The sequence below is a fragment of the Chrysochloris asiatica genome, unplaced genomic scaffold, assembly GCF_000296735.1.
Source record: "Chrysochloris asiatica unplaced genomic scaffold, ChrAsi1.0 scaffold00003, whole genome shotgun sequence".
Classification (NCBI taxonomy): domain Eukaryota; kingdom Metazoa; phylum Chordata; class Mammalia; order Afrosoricida; family Chrysochloridae; genus Chrysochloris; species Chrysochloris asiatica.
In genome coordinates this window covers 38,168,466-38,184,902 of record NW_006408521.1, presented here as the reverse complement: position 1 = coordinate 38,184,902, position 16,437 = coordinate 38,168,466, and the positions used below count along the sequence as shown (strand labels likewise).

The following is a 16,437-nucleotide window of genomic DNA, read 5'->3' as shown; positions in this document are numbered from 1 at the left end:
TTCTGAGCCTTTCACTGTGTCTTCTGCTTGGATCACATGATACACCTCTGGCATCCAAGTAATTCACCAGAATAGCATAGACTGAGATGGAGAAGAGGAAGGGGCGAGTTCCCAGAGGGAAATGTTGTTGTTAAATACAGGGTTGCATTGAGTCTTTTCCAACTCAATGCAACCCTGTACAGGATTTCTGAGGAACACATGGTGGGTCTGAACTGATGATCTTTTGGTTAGCAGTCCACTGCTTATCCTACAGCATAGCACCAGGACCCCTGAGAAGGAAATAGGAGGGTGGTTATCAGAAGGAGTATAAATGGATGTTGTGGTTGTTCTTGTTAAGTGCCTTTGAATTGATTTTGACTCATAGTGACCCTGTATAGGGTTTCCAAGGACTGGCTGGTAGATTTGAATCACCAACCTTATGGTCAGCAGTCCTACGTAAATGCCTATCCTACAATGCCGTATCAGGACTCAAATGGATGTTGTTGTTGTTAAGTGCAGTCAAGTTGGTTCTGACTTATAGTAACCTTGTATAGGGTTTTCAAGGAGCAGCTGGTGGGTTTGAACTGCCGATCTTATGGTTCTCAGTCCAATACTGATCCTACAGCGCCACACCAGAGGGCCAAAATAATAGATCTATAGTTTATATGGAGTCCTGGTGTGGTGCTGTGGGATAATGCACTGGACCACGAGGTCAGTTTGAACCACAAAGGCGGGGGTTCAAATTCACCACCCTCTCCTCAGAAACCCTTTACGGGATCACTATGGGTCAGAACTGACTTGATGGCACTTAATAACAACAATAGTTTATGTACTTCGCATTTAGTTTAGTTTTTTTTTTTTTCCTCCCATGCACTTTGTGTCTGTCTACATCTCAGGTCCATTCAGTCTGAGTCAGAATGGTGATACTTGTTACTTCATTATCTCCTCAGTATGGCCTAGGAGGTTGGATGAAGTGACCTCTAGGGTCACTTCCGTAGTAAATCCTAACCCAAAGGTTGGGGGTTCAAGTCCACCCAGAGGTGCCTTGGAAGACAGGCCTGGTGACCACCTACCAAAAACTCAGCCATTGAAAACCTCATGAAGTATAGTTCTAATCTGACATATATGGGTGGGTCGGGAGCATGAGTTAGACTGGATTCAACAACTGGTTTTTGTCCTTGTACAAGTGGTTTAATCTCTGCAGGCCTCAATGACCTCAATCAGTGCAATGATGATGATAACAATGTTGCACTCACTGGGTTATTGGTGAGCACACAGAGCTCAGTAAGTGATGTGAGGACTGTCAGAACCAGGAGCAGAACCTGTCAGTCTGGGTCTTTTCACCATCTGGTAATAATTCCACTCAGCTTCTCTTGAGGTTCTCTACAAAGAACTTCAGAGGGGAGGGTTGCTCTGCTATCCTGCAGACAGGCATTGAAATTAGGCTCAGGGAACACAAAGTACAGTATTTCTCTTTCTCTTTTAAAGCCAGATGCTGTAAATTCTGAGCTAACGCCCCTTCTCCTAGGCAACGTGATTGCAACATATCTGTTCCCTTCAGCTCCCACCTCTTTGGCTCCCTGCTATCAACTTTTCTCCTTTTCAGCTTCCTCTTTCCCACCCTCTGTCAGGTGAGGATGAGAACCAGTCATTTTGCAATCGCTTTCCTTTTGACTCCATACAATTGGGAACAAGAATAGACATCTCCTGCTTGCCAAGGACACATGGTTTAGTTCTTCCTTACTTTTTCTGTAGGACTTAATTTCATTTTTCTAATTTGACTAACAATGAGAGCTCGGAGTTCTTACAGGCAGTAAAATCTATTTGATACAAGCGTATTAGGCCGTCACCAAGGTCAGAGCAAGAAGGAAGTGGCGTTCACCTTTAAAAATTATTCTAAGCAGCAGGAACATAATAATGAACAAGAGAGTCATATGCCCTTGAGAATTGCACATTCTGGAGGTATATATGCATCCAGAAAATATATACTGGAAACTTACTACATGCCAAGTACTGCAAGCACAATCCTTGCACATACTGTTGTGTGCGTGTGTGCAACAGGATAAAGCACAGGTGAGCACTGGACTACTAACTGCAAGGTCAGCGGTTCAAACCCACCAGTCGCTCCTTGGAAATCCTGTTATTGTTAGGTACTGTCAAGTAGGTTCCAACCCATACCCACCCTGTGTAGGGTTTCTGAGGAGCAACTGGTGGGTTTAAAACACAAAGCTGGCAGTTAGTGGTCCAGTGCTTGTCCTACAGCGCCACACCAGGAGTCCATATAGGACCCCTATGAATAGAAACAGACTGTTGTTAAGTGTCATTGAGTCAGTTCTGACTCATAGCAACCCTGTATAGGGTTTCCAAGGAGCAACTGATAAGTCTGAACCACCAACCTTGCAATTCAAACTGAGCTTGGGGTCCAGTGCATTATCCCACAGTGCCACATCAGGACTCCAGGAACAGACTTGTTGTTAAGTGCTGCGAATCGACTCTGACCCATAGTGACCCTGTAAAGACTTGTTGTTGTTGTTAAGTGCCGTCGAGTCAGCTCCGACCCATAGCGACCCTGTACAGGGTTTCTGAGGCTGTAAATCTTTATGGGAGCAGAAAGCCTCATCTTTCTCCCGCAGGCAGCTGGTAGTTTCGAACTGCTGACCTTAAGGTTCGCAGCCCGATTAGTAAGACTAGAAGGCACTTAATAGCGGCATTTTTTTAAAAAATCATATTAAAAGGTTTTAAGTGTTATAGATAAAAAGCCCAAAAACATCAGGGCAATGGGCAGTAGGTATGAAGGTGGTTGTTGCCATGTTTTTCTGTCTGTTATGACTCATAGAGATGCTGTATAGGGTTTCCGAGGCTTTAAAAATTTGTTATTTGATTTTTAAAAATCTTTGTGGCATCAGAAAGCCTAGTTTTTCAACCATAGAGCAGCTGGTGGACTTGAATCGCCCACCTTGCAGGATGTCCTATGGCACCACCACGCTCCAATAATGGTGGTGGGAGTTATAGTTTTAAGCAGGGTGGTCAGGTAGGTAGATCTCATTAGAGAAGGCCACACTTGAGCAAAAACTTGACAGCAAAGTGAGGCTAAGGTGAAAATGGGAACCTGATCTGGGGGAAGAACTTATTAGGTGGTGGGAAGAGCATGCAAAGGTCCAGGGGCAGGAGTGTGTCCAGTTTTTTCAAGGACTGGTGTGGTGCTGTAGGATAAGCACTGGATTGCTAATGGCAAGGTTAAAAACCCACCACTCCTTGGAAACACTATACAGGGTTGTTATGAGTCAGAATCCACAAGCAAGAGGGTCAGGTTAACCAGGGCAGAATGAGCTAGGTGAGGGCAACAGGGAGAGAGGTTTAGGAGCAGATGGTGCAGAACTAGTACCTTGTGTGAACCGAGGAACTATTGTAAAATACTGAGCAGAGAAAAGGTAGGATCTACGACTTCAAAGGACCCCTCAGGCGGCTGCGTTTAGGCTAGACTGTGCAGATGCCAGGTGACAGCAGGTAGGCCCGTCATTGCTCACTACCTGGGTGAGGCAGAAGTGACCAATGCTAGAAGACAGTGAGAAGTGACGGGTTAATGGATGTCTGGAAGGCAGAACCACCAAGATTTCCGGGCAGATGGCTGTGGGGTGTGAAAGGCAGGGGACTCCAAGATTTTGGGTCTGAGCATCGGAAAGACTGGAGTTGCCACTGAGTAGGATGGCAAGACGATGGACTGTGTTTTTGTTTTGCTTTCTTGCACTACAACATTAGTTCCGTTTTTAAACATTAAGTCTAATTTAGTTATTAGTTATTCAAGTGCAGTGGGGGCTGGATTTTGAAGTTGGCTGGAGAAATAACTGTGGCGACAGTTCTAGAGCCCCAAGAAGTTCCAAAGTCCCGCGACCCCTAGTCGAGATTCTTTCACGCGCCACTCCTCCTAAAGGTCGGGACGTCCCTGGGACAGCTCAGTCGTACCTCAGTCTCTTCAGCCAGCAGAGGTCCTTCTCTTCTTTCGAAAAGCTGCTGCCTGGAGCAAAGATCTGCGGTAGGGGGAGAGGCAAAGTCCGCAGGGGGAGGCGAAGCGGGCGTTAACACTCTCCTAGCAGGAGCACCAGGCAACCGCAGCCCGCTCCCGCGGTGGGCGTGGCCTCGGCGCGCGCCACAGAGGGGGGCGTGGCCGGCTTGTGTGCGCGCCGGCCCACCTCCCCGCGCGCCGCCTCTCTCCCTCCCTCCATCCCTCTGCAGGGTGATCAGCTGGTCTGCGTTCTCCTGACGTGAGCCGGGGCACGTCACCGCCGAATGGCAGCCTCCAGAAAGCCACCGCGAGTAAGGTGAGGACGATCTGCTGGGGAGCTGGCGTCCGGACAGCGCGCGATCCTCTGGGCCTGGGCGCTTGGGTGCCACTCGGAGGGCAGGGGTCAGCGCCCTGGAGCGGTGGGCAGGTCCAAGTCGGGCCAGTGTCGGCTGGCGGGAGCCCCCCGATCGGTTGCCGGGGAGGGAGCGGAGCAGCCGGCAAGTTCCGGTGAGTTTCCGGCGGGGTCGCGGGCATCCCCCTGTGGTCGGTCCACGTAGCAGCTGCCCCCGACCCCGCAGGAAGGCCACACTGTTGCAGGAAGTTGGCCTCTTCGGGCCGTTCCGGGGTCCCAGGAGGTGGGCGAGTCCCCACCCCTCTTCACTCCAGTGCTCAAGTGAGACTCCAGTGCTTAAGTGAGCAGTTTGATGGTGCTGACACCTGCAGTTCACCTTGTTGATCTGTCGCTGCTACAAAGGTTGGCAGCCACGGGCTCCTCCCCACCCAGATGCTTTCCAGGCTTTATAAGGAAATACTTAGGCATAATCAGGAAACTCTCACCAAGGGCCTTGGGCACGCCCTGGCACAGCGAGGTGAGAAGGAAACCCTTTTGGCGCCTCACATATTTCAGACTATATCCCTTTTACTCGCCCCAGGGACACTTCTCAGAACTGCTAACACAGTGTGATCATACTTCACAAAGGCCACAACTCCCCTCCTATCCCCTCAAATACATATCCATTGCAAACTGAATGAATACCGTGCTATCAATCATGACCCGGCTCACTTGCTAAACACTGACCATGGGTTATGTTTATGCGTGGCTGACTCTGACTTGGCCATGCCACAATATAGGCGTGTGGTGAATAGAACCAGAACAAAGCATAGAACCTGTGGAGGGGTGTGGTCAGGTTTGGCCAGGTGCAGCCAGGTGTTGTAAACCTCCAGGAACGGAGCTACCTGTTTGCTAAATGCTGCACTAGCTTAGTGGTTAACTGTTGGGCTGCGAACTTCAAGGTCAGCAGTTCAAATCTACCAGCTGCTCAGCAAGAGAAAGATGAGGCTTTCTGTTCCTGTAAAGATTTACAGCCTCGGAAACCCAATATAGTTTCACTATGAGTTGGAACTGACTCCATGGCGTACCACCAGTCCAGATGCGATTCTCTCTAGGATAAGCATTGGGCTGCTTAAGGTCAGTGGTTCAAAACCACCAGCAGCTTCTCAGAAACATTATGCAGGGTTAGTATGAGTTGAACTCAACTCAATGGCACTTAACAATAGCAACAGTATATCAGCCTAGAAGTAGCCTTTCAGGATCACTGTGGATTTTACTAGATTCATAGAATCCAAACATTTTCGAGGCAGAAGCTGGTAGAGCATCCTTACCTCAGGTATGAGATCCTCTGTGAGGCTGAGAGGTGGTAGTGGTGGTGTTGGGGTGATGGCCATCCCCCAGGGACCTCCCCTCTGGGCAGAATTTGAGTGGCATCCAATATGAAAGTGAAGACTTTCAGTTTAGATGACGAAAACCAAACTCAAAAAGACAAAAAGACAAAAAGAAATTGAGCAGTGGAATAGCGGCATCAGACTTGCATCTTGGCTCAGATTTCTTCAGTGTTAGCTTCGTTCTCAGGTAAACTGTCTCCTTATGGCAGGTCTGGACAGTGGTAGGTTCTTAGTATCAGCAGTAATAGAACTCCCCTTTTCCAATGGCAGAGCAGAACTCCCAGATAGAATACTCAGTGGCTGACTTGAGTCATGGCCATCTCTGAACCAATTATTGTGACCAGAAGGATGGACTGATCAGGCATCCTGGGTTCCTGAGCCTGGCAGGTAAATAGATGAGATTCACTCCAACCCCTGTGAACTGAAAATGGAGAAGAAACATTTTTAAAAGGTGCTCTTAGTTTAAAAAAAAAAAAAAAAAAGGGTGGTAGTGGTGGTGGTTGGCATGACTGGACACCTTGGTACTTGTTTTAGCCCATCCTAAGTGCTAGGCATGTATGGTTCTCAGCATGGACTTGGGGTAGGGGTAGGTGCTATCCATAACCTTGCCATTATTTCATTTAAATAAGAGAGGCAGAGAAATGCGTAGTTTGTAGTAATTTTGCCACAACCATCTTATACAGAGATTGAACAAGAAGTTCTCTGCACCTGTCTTTTCCCTTGCACACTTTGTAGCTCATTATAAGATTGAGAAGACATAAGTTGAAAACTTCTGGAAAAGGGAAGAACATTGACTTGAAAGTTGGGAGGCCTGGGTTCTAGCTCTGCTACCAAATGGCTCTCAGATGTTGAGCAAGTCACTTAAGTTTCTCTTTGCTCTTTGTCTGGAGCAGGGAGTTGAGTTGAATGGTCCCTGAGGTATTTTTCTAGCTCCAATATTCAGTAGCTCTGCTTCAACTGAGAGCTTGTAAGTGAAGTGTATGTGGATCCGGGATTCTACAGAGGTCAGGGTATGATGAGAGCAGGACCACTATGGTGTCTAACTATCTGATGATTCCCTTGATGCAGTCAGAAAGGTAAAGGTGGGGGTGGTGCTCATGTGGAGAGGTTGAGCTCATCTGTCAAGAGACCTGGTTTCTGGTCTTGGCTTTGCAGTATTAAGATGTATGGCCTGTGACAAGTTAATTTTGTTTTCTCTTCTGTAAAATCAATGGATAGGACTACCTTGCACTGGACTGCAAAGTCAGTTTGATCCACAAGGTCAGTGGTTCAAGCTCACTGGCTGCTCCTCCGAAACCCTATACAGGGTTGCTATGGGTTGGAACCAACTCGACAGTACTTAACAAGAACAACCACCTCTGTCTGAATAAGCTCTCTCCTGAACTCTAGTGCTGTGTCTGAGCTAGTCACTGGGACTAGTTAACTGTGTGCAGTTGACTAGTATGAAGAGAAACTGCCTTCCTTGGCTGACCATCTTGTAAACTTACATCTGAAGTCAAGAGGGAAATTGGATGTGAATGTGACTTATATCCCTGTCCCAGAAAAATAGGTGCCTTACTTTTTAACAATTTTTAATAGCTTTATTGGGATCTAATTCATATCCCATACAGTTCACCTATTAAAGTATAAGATTCAATGGTATTTTAGTATATTTGTAAATTTCTGTAACCATCACCATAGTCAATTTTGACCCCCAAAAGAATCCTGTACCCATTAACAGTTACTCCTTATCTCTCATCTCCACCCCAGCTGTAGGCAATTTCTGTCTCTGTAAATTTGCCTTTCTGAAAATTCATATAAATGGAATCATAAAATAATTGTGATTGGCTTTTTTTTTTTTTTTTAACTAGCATAATGCTTTCAGGATTCATCTGTGTTGTAGCGTCAGTATTTCTACCTTGTTATTGTTAAATAACATTCACTGTATAGAAATATCACCATCAGTTGATGGACATTTGAATTGTTAGAGCTTTTTGGATATTAAGAGTAATGTTACTATGAACATACATGTACAAATTTTTTTAAATTTTTTAAATTCTTTTTATGTAAACATACCTAGGAGTGGAATTGCTGGGTCATACAGCACTTCACAACAACAAAATGGTAAATCTATATTTAATCTGTTAAGAAACTGCTAGACTGTTTCCAAAGCTACTACGTTGTTTGAAGCAACTTCATTGATCAAACAGCAATGTTTGAAGGTTCCAATTTCTCTGCCTCCTTGTCAATACTTGTTAGTGTCTGTCTTTTCAATGGTAACCTTCCCATTGAGTTTGAAGTAGTGTTTCATTGTGGTTTTGATTTGCATTTCCCCGAGGCCCTGTAGGATAAGCACTAGACTGTTAACTGCAAAGTCAGCGGTTTAAACCTACAAACTCTCCTTGGAAACCCTAGTCAGGGTTGCTATGAGTCAGAACTGACTTGACTGCACTTAACAACACCAATAACTGAGGATCCCTGGTGGCATAGTGATTACACATTGGTCAGAAGTTCAAATCCATCAACAGGAAGAAGATGAGGCTTTCTGTTCCCATAAGATATATAGCCTCAGAAATCCTATGCGGGGTCACTGTAAATCAGAGCTGACTCAATGGTGCAAAACAAATGACTAACGATGTTAGCATCTTTTTATGTGCTTGTTAAGTTCATTGCTATTGTTAGGTGCCATGGAGTTGACTCTGATTCATAGAGACCCTGTGTACAACAGAACAAAATACTGCCTGATCCTGTACCCTCCTCACAGTTGTCGTGCTTGAACCCATTGCTACTACCATTGTGCCAGTCCATCTCATGGGTGGTCTTTCTCTTTTTTGCTTCTGCTCCACTTTACCAAGCATGATGCTTTTCTCAGGGGACTGGTCTCTCCTGAGTAACATGCCTGAAGTATGAGAGGCATCCTTGCCATCCTGGCTTCTAAAGAGTATTTTGGCTGTACTTCTTCCAACAGTGTTGGTTCTTCTGAGAGTCCATGGTACCTTTCATATTTGCTAACGTCGTAACTTAAATGCATCAGTTTTCCTATGGTCTTCCTTATTACTGCCTAACTTTCACATGCATATGAGGCTATTGAAAATACCATTACTTGGGTCAGGTATACCTTAATCCTCAAACTGATATCTTTGCTCTTGAACACTTCAAAGAGGTCTTGTGCAGCAGATTTGCTTAATGCAATACCTCATTTGAGTTATTGATTGCTGCTTCTGTGAGTTTTGATGGTGGATGCAAGCAATGAAGTAAAACTTAAATCTTTTCTCCATTTATCATGAAATTATTTATTGGTCCAGTGGTGAGGAGTTTGGTTTTCTTTACATTGAGGTGCAATCCATACTGAAGGCTGTGGTCTTTGATCTTCATCAGTAAGTATATTAAGTCCTCTTCACGTTCATCAAGCCAAGTTGTATAATTTATGTATCGCAAGATGTTGATGAGTTTTCCTCCAATCCTGATGCCATTTTCTTCTTCATGTAATCCAGTTTCTTGGATTACTTGCTCAGCATACAGATTGCACCATTCACACAATCACTGCTATGTTGAAGCCCATTGTTGCAGCCACTCCTGTCAGTCCATCTCATTCAGATGGTTTCCCTCTTTTATGCTGATCCTCTGTTTTATCAAGAATGATTTCCTTCTACTTGGTTTCCTGATAACATGTCCAAAGTACGTGAGACGAAGTCTTGCTCTTCTCATTTCTAAGGACCATTCTGGCTATACTTTCTCCAGGACAGATTTGCTCATTTTCCCAGAAGTCCATGGTATGGTAGTGGTGGTTATGTGCTGTGGAGTCAGTTCTGACTCATAGCAATCTTGTATAGGGTTTCCGAGACTGTAAATCTTTACAGGAGCAGAAAGCCTCATCTTTCTCCTGAGGAATATATAGTCGGCATTATTTACGATCACCGTAATGTAAATACAGAAATTCTTCTTTGGTCTTCCTTAATTATTGTCCATTTTTTCCATGCATGTGAAGCGATTGAAAATATGTCTTGGATCAGGTGCAACTTAGACGGCAAAGTGATACATTAAGGAGGTCATTTGCAGCAGATTTGCCCAAAGTAATACATTGTTTGATTTCTTGACTACTGCTTCCATGAGTGTTGATTGTGGATCCAAGCAAAATGAAGTCTTTGACAAACTTCAAAAATTTCTCTACTTATTGTGATGTTACTTATTGGTCCAGATGTAGGGATTTTTGTTTTCTTTACATTGAGGTGCAATCCATACTGTAGTCTTTGATCTTCATCAGTAAGTGCCTCAAGCTCTCTTCTCTTTCAACATTATATTAATTACATTAATTGATTTTTGGATGTTGAACCAACCTGCATTCCAGGGGTAAGTCCCACTTGGTAATTATGTATCATCGTTTCATATGCTGTGTTCAATTTGTTAGTATTTTGTTGTGGATTAATTGTATCTATTTTTGTAAGAGCTGTTGGGTGTTTTACATTTTATGAAAGAATATATAGTTTCCCATAGTACAAGAACATCTTATCCTGTTCAGTGAAACTAAAGCAGCAGACATCTGAGAACAGGCCTGGATTGACTGGTAAAATGTCTGGTCTTCTGGTTCTGGGCACGTGGTAGACAGAGCTAGTGTGGGCTCCTTTCTGTCTATCAACACATAGAAATTTGGCTAAGTTTTAATAAAAGTACTTTTAAGTTCATCTGTTGTTAAGTGCTGTCAAGTTGGTACCAACTCATGGCCACCCTGTATAGGGTTTCCAAGGAGTAGCTGGTGTGTTTGAAATTGCTGACCTTGTGGTTTAGCAGTCCAGTGCTTATCCTACAGTGCCAGCTGAGTAGAATTCAAAACCCTTTTTAAGGCCTACATTATACCTCCGGAACCCCTCTCTGACCATATCTCCTAACACTCCCTCCCCTGTGACAAACATGAACATTGCTGCACTGACCTCCGTGATACACTAGGCACACTCGGTCTGTGGCCTTTGCACTGGCCATTTCGTCTGTCTGGAATGCTCTTTCCCTAGACATCACATGGGTTTTTGCTCCTTAACTCGTTTCATGGTCTCTGCTCAAACTTCACATGCTATCTCTGGCTATCCCATACAAAAGTAACCTCTTCTCTTACCTCCCTGACACGCTCTCCCTCTTGCCCCACTTTATTATTATTATTATTTTTTATCATTAAACATGTACTTAGGGACATCATGTATGAGGGGGCTTCAAAAGGTTCATGGAAATATTTCATTGTCTTTTAATTCCATTTGTCCGTCATCTTTTTAGTTGGACAATATGGCCTTGGTAATAGAAATGATGCTGGAGATCACATGATAAAATTTTGCAGGACCAACAATTTATTCATTAAAAAACAATGTAAACAACTATATACATGGACCTCACCAGATGTCATGCACAGGAATTAAATTGACTACATCTGTGGGAAGAAATGGTGGGAAAGGTCAGTCTTATCTGCCAAAACAAGGTCAGGGACAGACTGTGGAAACACACCATCAGTTGTTCAGGAGGAAGCCAGAGAAAATTAAAAAACAAGTTCACAAGAGCCAAATTCTGACCTGTAATATATCCCACCTGAATTTAGAAACCGTCTCCTGGACAGAGCTGATGCATTTGACTCTAATGACCAAAGAGCAGAAGAGTTGTAGCATGACATCAAGGACATCATAGATAGGTATGTACTGGTGACAATCACATTAGTAAGGTATGCTCACCATGGAATGATCAGTCGTTTAAAATCAGAAGGGTAACATTTACCTAGGGACAAAGTTGACTAGGGATGGGAAGGTGAGTGGACTGGAAATAGAAACCACAGGGAGGAAACAGGATAACTGTGGTTGCATATAGGGGATTACAATCATTGAGATAAAACAAAGTGTATGATTTCTTGAATATAAAACTGATATCTATAAACTTTCACTCAATTCACAATAAAAAGTTAAAAAAAAAAAGCATCATACAAGAAGAAAGCACAAAGTCATTAAAAAGACAGGAAAGAAGGAAAAGACCAAATGGATGTCATAAGAGACTCTGAAACTTGCTGTCAAGTGTAGAGACGCTTAAGTGATTGGAAGAAATGAGGAAGTGAAAGAGCTGAACAGAAAGTTCCAAAGGGTAACTCGAGAAGACAAAATGTGCAAAGCCTGGAATTAAAAGGCCAAAAGGGAAGAACACACTCAGCATTTCTCAAGGTAAAAGAACTGAGGAAAAAATTCAAGCTACAGGTTGCAGTATTGAAGGATTCAATATGGACAAATACTGAATGATATGGAAAATATCAAAAGAGATGGAAGGAATACAGAGTCACTGGACCAAAAAGAAATAGTTGCTGCTTAGTCATCTCAAGAGGTAGCATATGATCAAGAACCAGTGATACTGAAGGAAGAAGTCTACGTTGCACTGAAGGCCTTGGCAATCCAGGAGTTGATGGAATTAAAAAAAAAAAAAATCTGTTAACAAACTGACGCAGTTCTGGAGGTGCTCACTCATCTATGCCAAGAAATCAATGGAAAGATCCATATTTGTGCCCATTCTAAAGAGGGGTGACCCAATGTAACATGGAAATCATTGAACAATATCATTAATATCACATGAAAGTAAAATTTTGCTGAAGGTAATTCAAAAATGGTTTAAAGAATACATTGAAAAGGGAAAAATAAAGAATACATTGAAAGGGAGCTGCCAGAAATTCAAGCTGGATTCAGAAGAGGACATGGGATAAGGGCTATCATTGCTGATGTCATATGTATCTTGATTGAAAGCACAGAGTACCAGAAGGATGTTTGTTGTTATTGTTGTTAGGTGCCATTGAGTTGGTACCAACTCATCAGTGCTACTGTGTACAACAGAATGAAACACTGCCTGGTCCTGGGCCAACCTCACAATTGTTGCCATGCTTGAGCCCATTGATGCTGCCACCTTGCTAATCCATCTCACTAAGGGTCTTCCTCTTTTTCTGTGACCCTCCACCTTACCAAACATGATATCCTTCTCCAGGGACTGGTCCCTCCTGACAATATGTCCGAAGTGTGGGAGACGAAGTTTGGCCATCCTGGCCTCCAAGGAGCACTCTGGCTGCACTTCTTCCAACATCGATCTGTTGGTTCTTTTGGCAGCCCATGGTACTTTCAATATTCTCCTCCAACACCATAACTCAAAAGCATCAGTTCTTCTACAGTCTTCCTCATTCACTGTCCAGCTTTCGCATGCATATGAAGCTATTGAAAATACCAAGGCTTGGGTCAGGCACACCTTAGATTGCTCTTCAACACTTTAAAAAGGTCCTGTGCAGCAGATCTACCTACTGCAATACGTTGTTTGATTTCTTGACTGCTGCTTCTGTGAGTGCTGATAGTTGATCCAAGAAGAATGAAGTCTTTGACAACTTCAGTCTTTTCTCCGTTGATAAGAATGTTGTTTATTGGTCCAGTGGTGAGGATTTTTGTTTTCTTTATTATTGAGCTGCAATCCATACTGAAGGCTGCGCTCTTTGATCTTCATCAGTAAATGTTTTAAGTCCTCTTCTTTTTCAGCAAGCAAGGTTGTATCATCTGCATATCGCAGATTGTTAATGAGTCTTCCTTCAATCCTGATGCCATGTTTTTCTTCATATAACCCAGCTTCTCAGATTATTTGCTCAGCATACAGGTTGAGTAAGTATGGTGAAAGAATACAACCTCGTCGCACACCTTTCTTAATTTTAAACCATTCAGTGTTCCCATGTTCTGTTCAAACAACTGCCTCTTGGTCCATGTACAGATTCCTCAAGAGCACAATTAAGTGTTCTGGATTACTCAGACTTCACAATGTTGTCTGTAGCTTGTCATGATCCACATAATCGAAAGCCTTTGTGTAATCAATAAAACACAGGTAAACATCTTTCTGTTATCCTCTGCTTTCAGCCAAGATCTATCAGACATCAGCAATGATATCCCTCAGTCCACATCCTCTTCTGAATCCAGCTTGAACCTCTGGAAGTTCTCTGTCAATGTATGCTTGCAGTTGTTTCTGTAATACCTTTAGTAAAACTTTACTCGCATGGGATATCAAAAAGATTGTCTGATGATTTAAGCATTCCGTTGGGTCACCTCTCTTTGGAATGGGCACAAATGCGGATCTCTTCTAATCAGTTGGCCAGATAGTTGTCTTCCAAATTTCTTGGCAGAGATGAGTGAGTACCTCCAGTGCTGCCTCACTTTCTTGAAAGATTTCAATTTTTATTCCACCAATTCTTGGTGCCTTGTTCTTTGCCAATTCCCTTAATGTACCTTGGACTTCTTCCTTCAGTATCATTGGCTCTTGATCATATGCTACCTCTTGAAACGGTTGAACATCAACCATTTCCTTTTGGTACAGTGACTCTTTGTATTCAAGTAAACATTCACAAGGATGTTTACTTGTGTTTCATTGACTACGAAAAGGCTTTTGACTACATGGATCATGAAAAAACTATGGATAACACTTGATTGTGCTTACGAATAACCTATACACAGACCTAGAGGCAGTTGGTCAAACAGATCCAAGGGGATACTGAATGATTTAAAATCAGGAAAGATGAGTGCCAGGACTGTATCCTTTCACCATACTTACTCAGTCTGTATGCTGAGGAAATAATCCAAGAAACTGAAATATATGAAGAAGACCATGACATCAAGATTGGAGGAAGACTCATTAATAACCTGTGATATGTAGATGATACAACCTTGCTTTTTGGAAGTGAAGAGGACTTCAGATATTTACTAATGAAAATCAAAGACTATACATCCTTCAGTATGGATTACACCTCAATGTAAAGAAAACAAAAATCCTCATCACTGGACCAATAAATTACATCATGATAAATGGAGAAAAGATTCAAATTATCAAAGACTTAATTTTGCTTGTATCCATAATGAAAACTCATGGATGCAGCAGTCAAGAAATCAAATGACATATTGCATTAGGTAAAGCTGTTGCACACGACCTCTTTAAAGTGTTCAAGAGAACTAAGGTGTGCCTGACCCAAGACATTGTATTTTCAATCACTTCATATACATTTGAAAGTTGGACAATAAATAAGGAAGACGATAGAAGAATGAACGTATTTGAGTTATGGTGTTGGAGAAGAGTATTAAAAGTACCATGGACTGCTAGAAGAACAAACAAATCTGTCTTTGAAGAGGTGCAGCTGAATGCTTCTTGGAAGCCAGATGGTCAGACTTTGTCTCTCATACTTTAGACGTGTTATCAGGAGAGACCAGTCCCTGGAGAAGGACATCGTGCTTGGTAAAGTGGAGGGTCAGTGAAAAAGGAAGACCCTCAATGAAACAGAGTGATGAAGAGGCAGTAGCAGTGTGCTCATGCAAAGATGGTGCAGGACTGGGCAGTGTTTTATTCTAATGTGCATAGGGTCACTATGAGCAGGAACCAACTTGATGGCAATAACAATGAACTTTTTGAAACTTCTTTTTGTTGTTTATTTCTTGTCTGTTGCCTCTCCTCTACCTCCAAACCCAGTGCCCCCTCTCTCACTCACTGCAAACTCCTTGAGGTTAAGGACGTTGTCTCTAGAATGGGGCCTGGAGTATAGAAGATTATCAATAAATAGTTGTTGATTGAACTTGAAAGAAACTTGTTAGGTCCCAGAAATGTAGAACTTAAATCCTGAATGGTCCATGGTAAACTGAGCCTGGGGAGGTTATGAGACCCAGATCTAAGTTTCTGCCTAGGCTGTAGGGCATCAGACTGCTCCCATGTGGCAACAGAGAACTGTGTACCAATCTAGTAGCTAAGAAATTAATGTAAAAATTAGTTTTAGAAACAAACAAGTTGACAGTCATGCTTGTATAATCCAGAGTTCTTGGTATTATACTAGAAAAAAAAGATCTTTATCGAAGGTAAGCATTTAATAAAAGATTACAAAGTACACAAAGAATGACTGACCAAGAGGGAGAGGCAGCCGACTCAGCAAATATGAGCATTAATGTCCTAAACCTTCTAATGGAATAGTGAAATAAATGATAAAAGAAGTGCTGAAAATCACTAAAGTACGAAAACAAGGAATAAAAGTCATAGGTCAAGAATAGAAGGTCTCTTCACACCATGAAGAGAGAAGAAGCAGATTTGAAAAAGAATCGCCGTAGACTAGTTAAATAGGAGAGTAGGCATAATCGAAAAGGCTTCATGAACTGGGAACTCAGAGGTTTATGTAGGAGATGCTTTACCTGCGAATGCGTACCTGAAACTTTTATTGATCCCAACACTGGTATTGGGGTGAGAGTTCTTCCCATTCAGGAAAGAAAACTGCTAAGTCAAGTTGATGTCTCCTCTGACTAAGCCTTGCCACATTTATTGCGGTCAAAGTCTGCAATACCCGGTTTTTTCTCTTCTACAGGTCAAATCACCAGGATTTTCATCTGAGGGATTTAAGAATAATTGAACCCAACGAGGTATCACACTCAGGAGATCCAGGTGCAGAAACAGGTAATAATTTTGCCTATAAATTAGGTTGAAATAGGATTTGAGACCGCTCCACTCCACCCCATCCCACTCCCAAGGTGGCAGAGCAGAGAGGGGAAGGGATTAATCATTGTGTACAGCAGAGGGTGAGAAGGGTTATATATGGAAATTAAAAACCAGTTTGTCCTTTGGTTTCCTAGGTGGTTAGTTGCTATTTCTATATATTTACAACCTTTTGAAGATAATAAGTTAGAGAATTAAGAGTTTTTGTGTTTTTCCAAAATGTGGTGATAGACTTTTATTGAAAAAGTACTATTTCTGTC

General features: G+C 42.8%; 1 protein-coding gene across 1 annotated transcript in view; it reads left to right on the top strand.

The window, feature by feature from the left end:
- The first annotated feature begins 4,157 nt into the window (after window positions 1-4,157).
- The window catches only part of XPNPEP1 (X-prolyl aminopeptidase (aminopeptidase P) 1, soluble), a 60,802-nt gene continuing 48,522 nt past the window's right edge, over window positions 4,158-16,437 (top strand). The window contains exons 1-2 of the mRNA XM_006831327.1: window positions 4,158-4,298; window positions 16,050-16,138. Coding sequence (XP_006831390.1) covers window positions 4,267-4,298; window positions 16,050-16,138 — 121 coding nt within the window. The 5' untranslated portion in view covers window positions 4,158-4,266. The remainder of the gene's footprint in view (window positions 4,299-16,049; window positions 16,139-16,437) is intronic.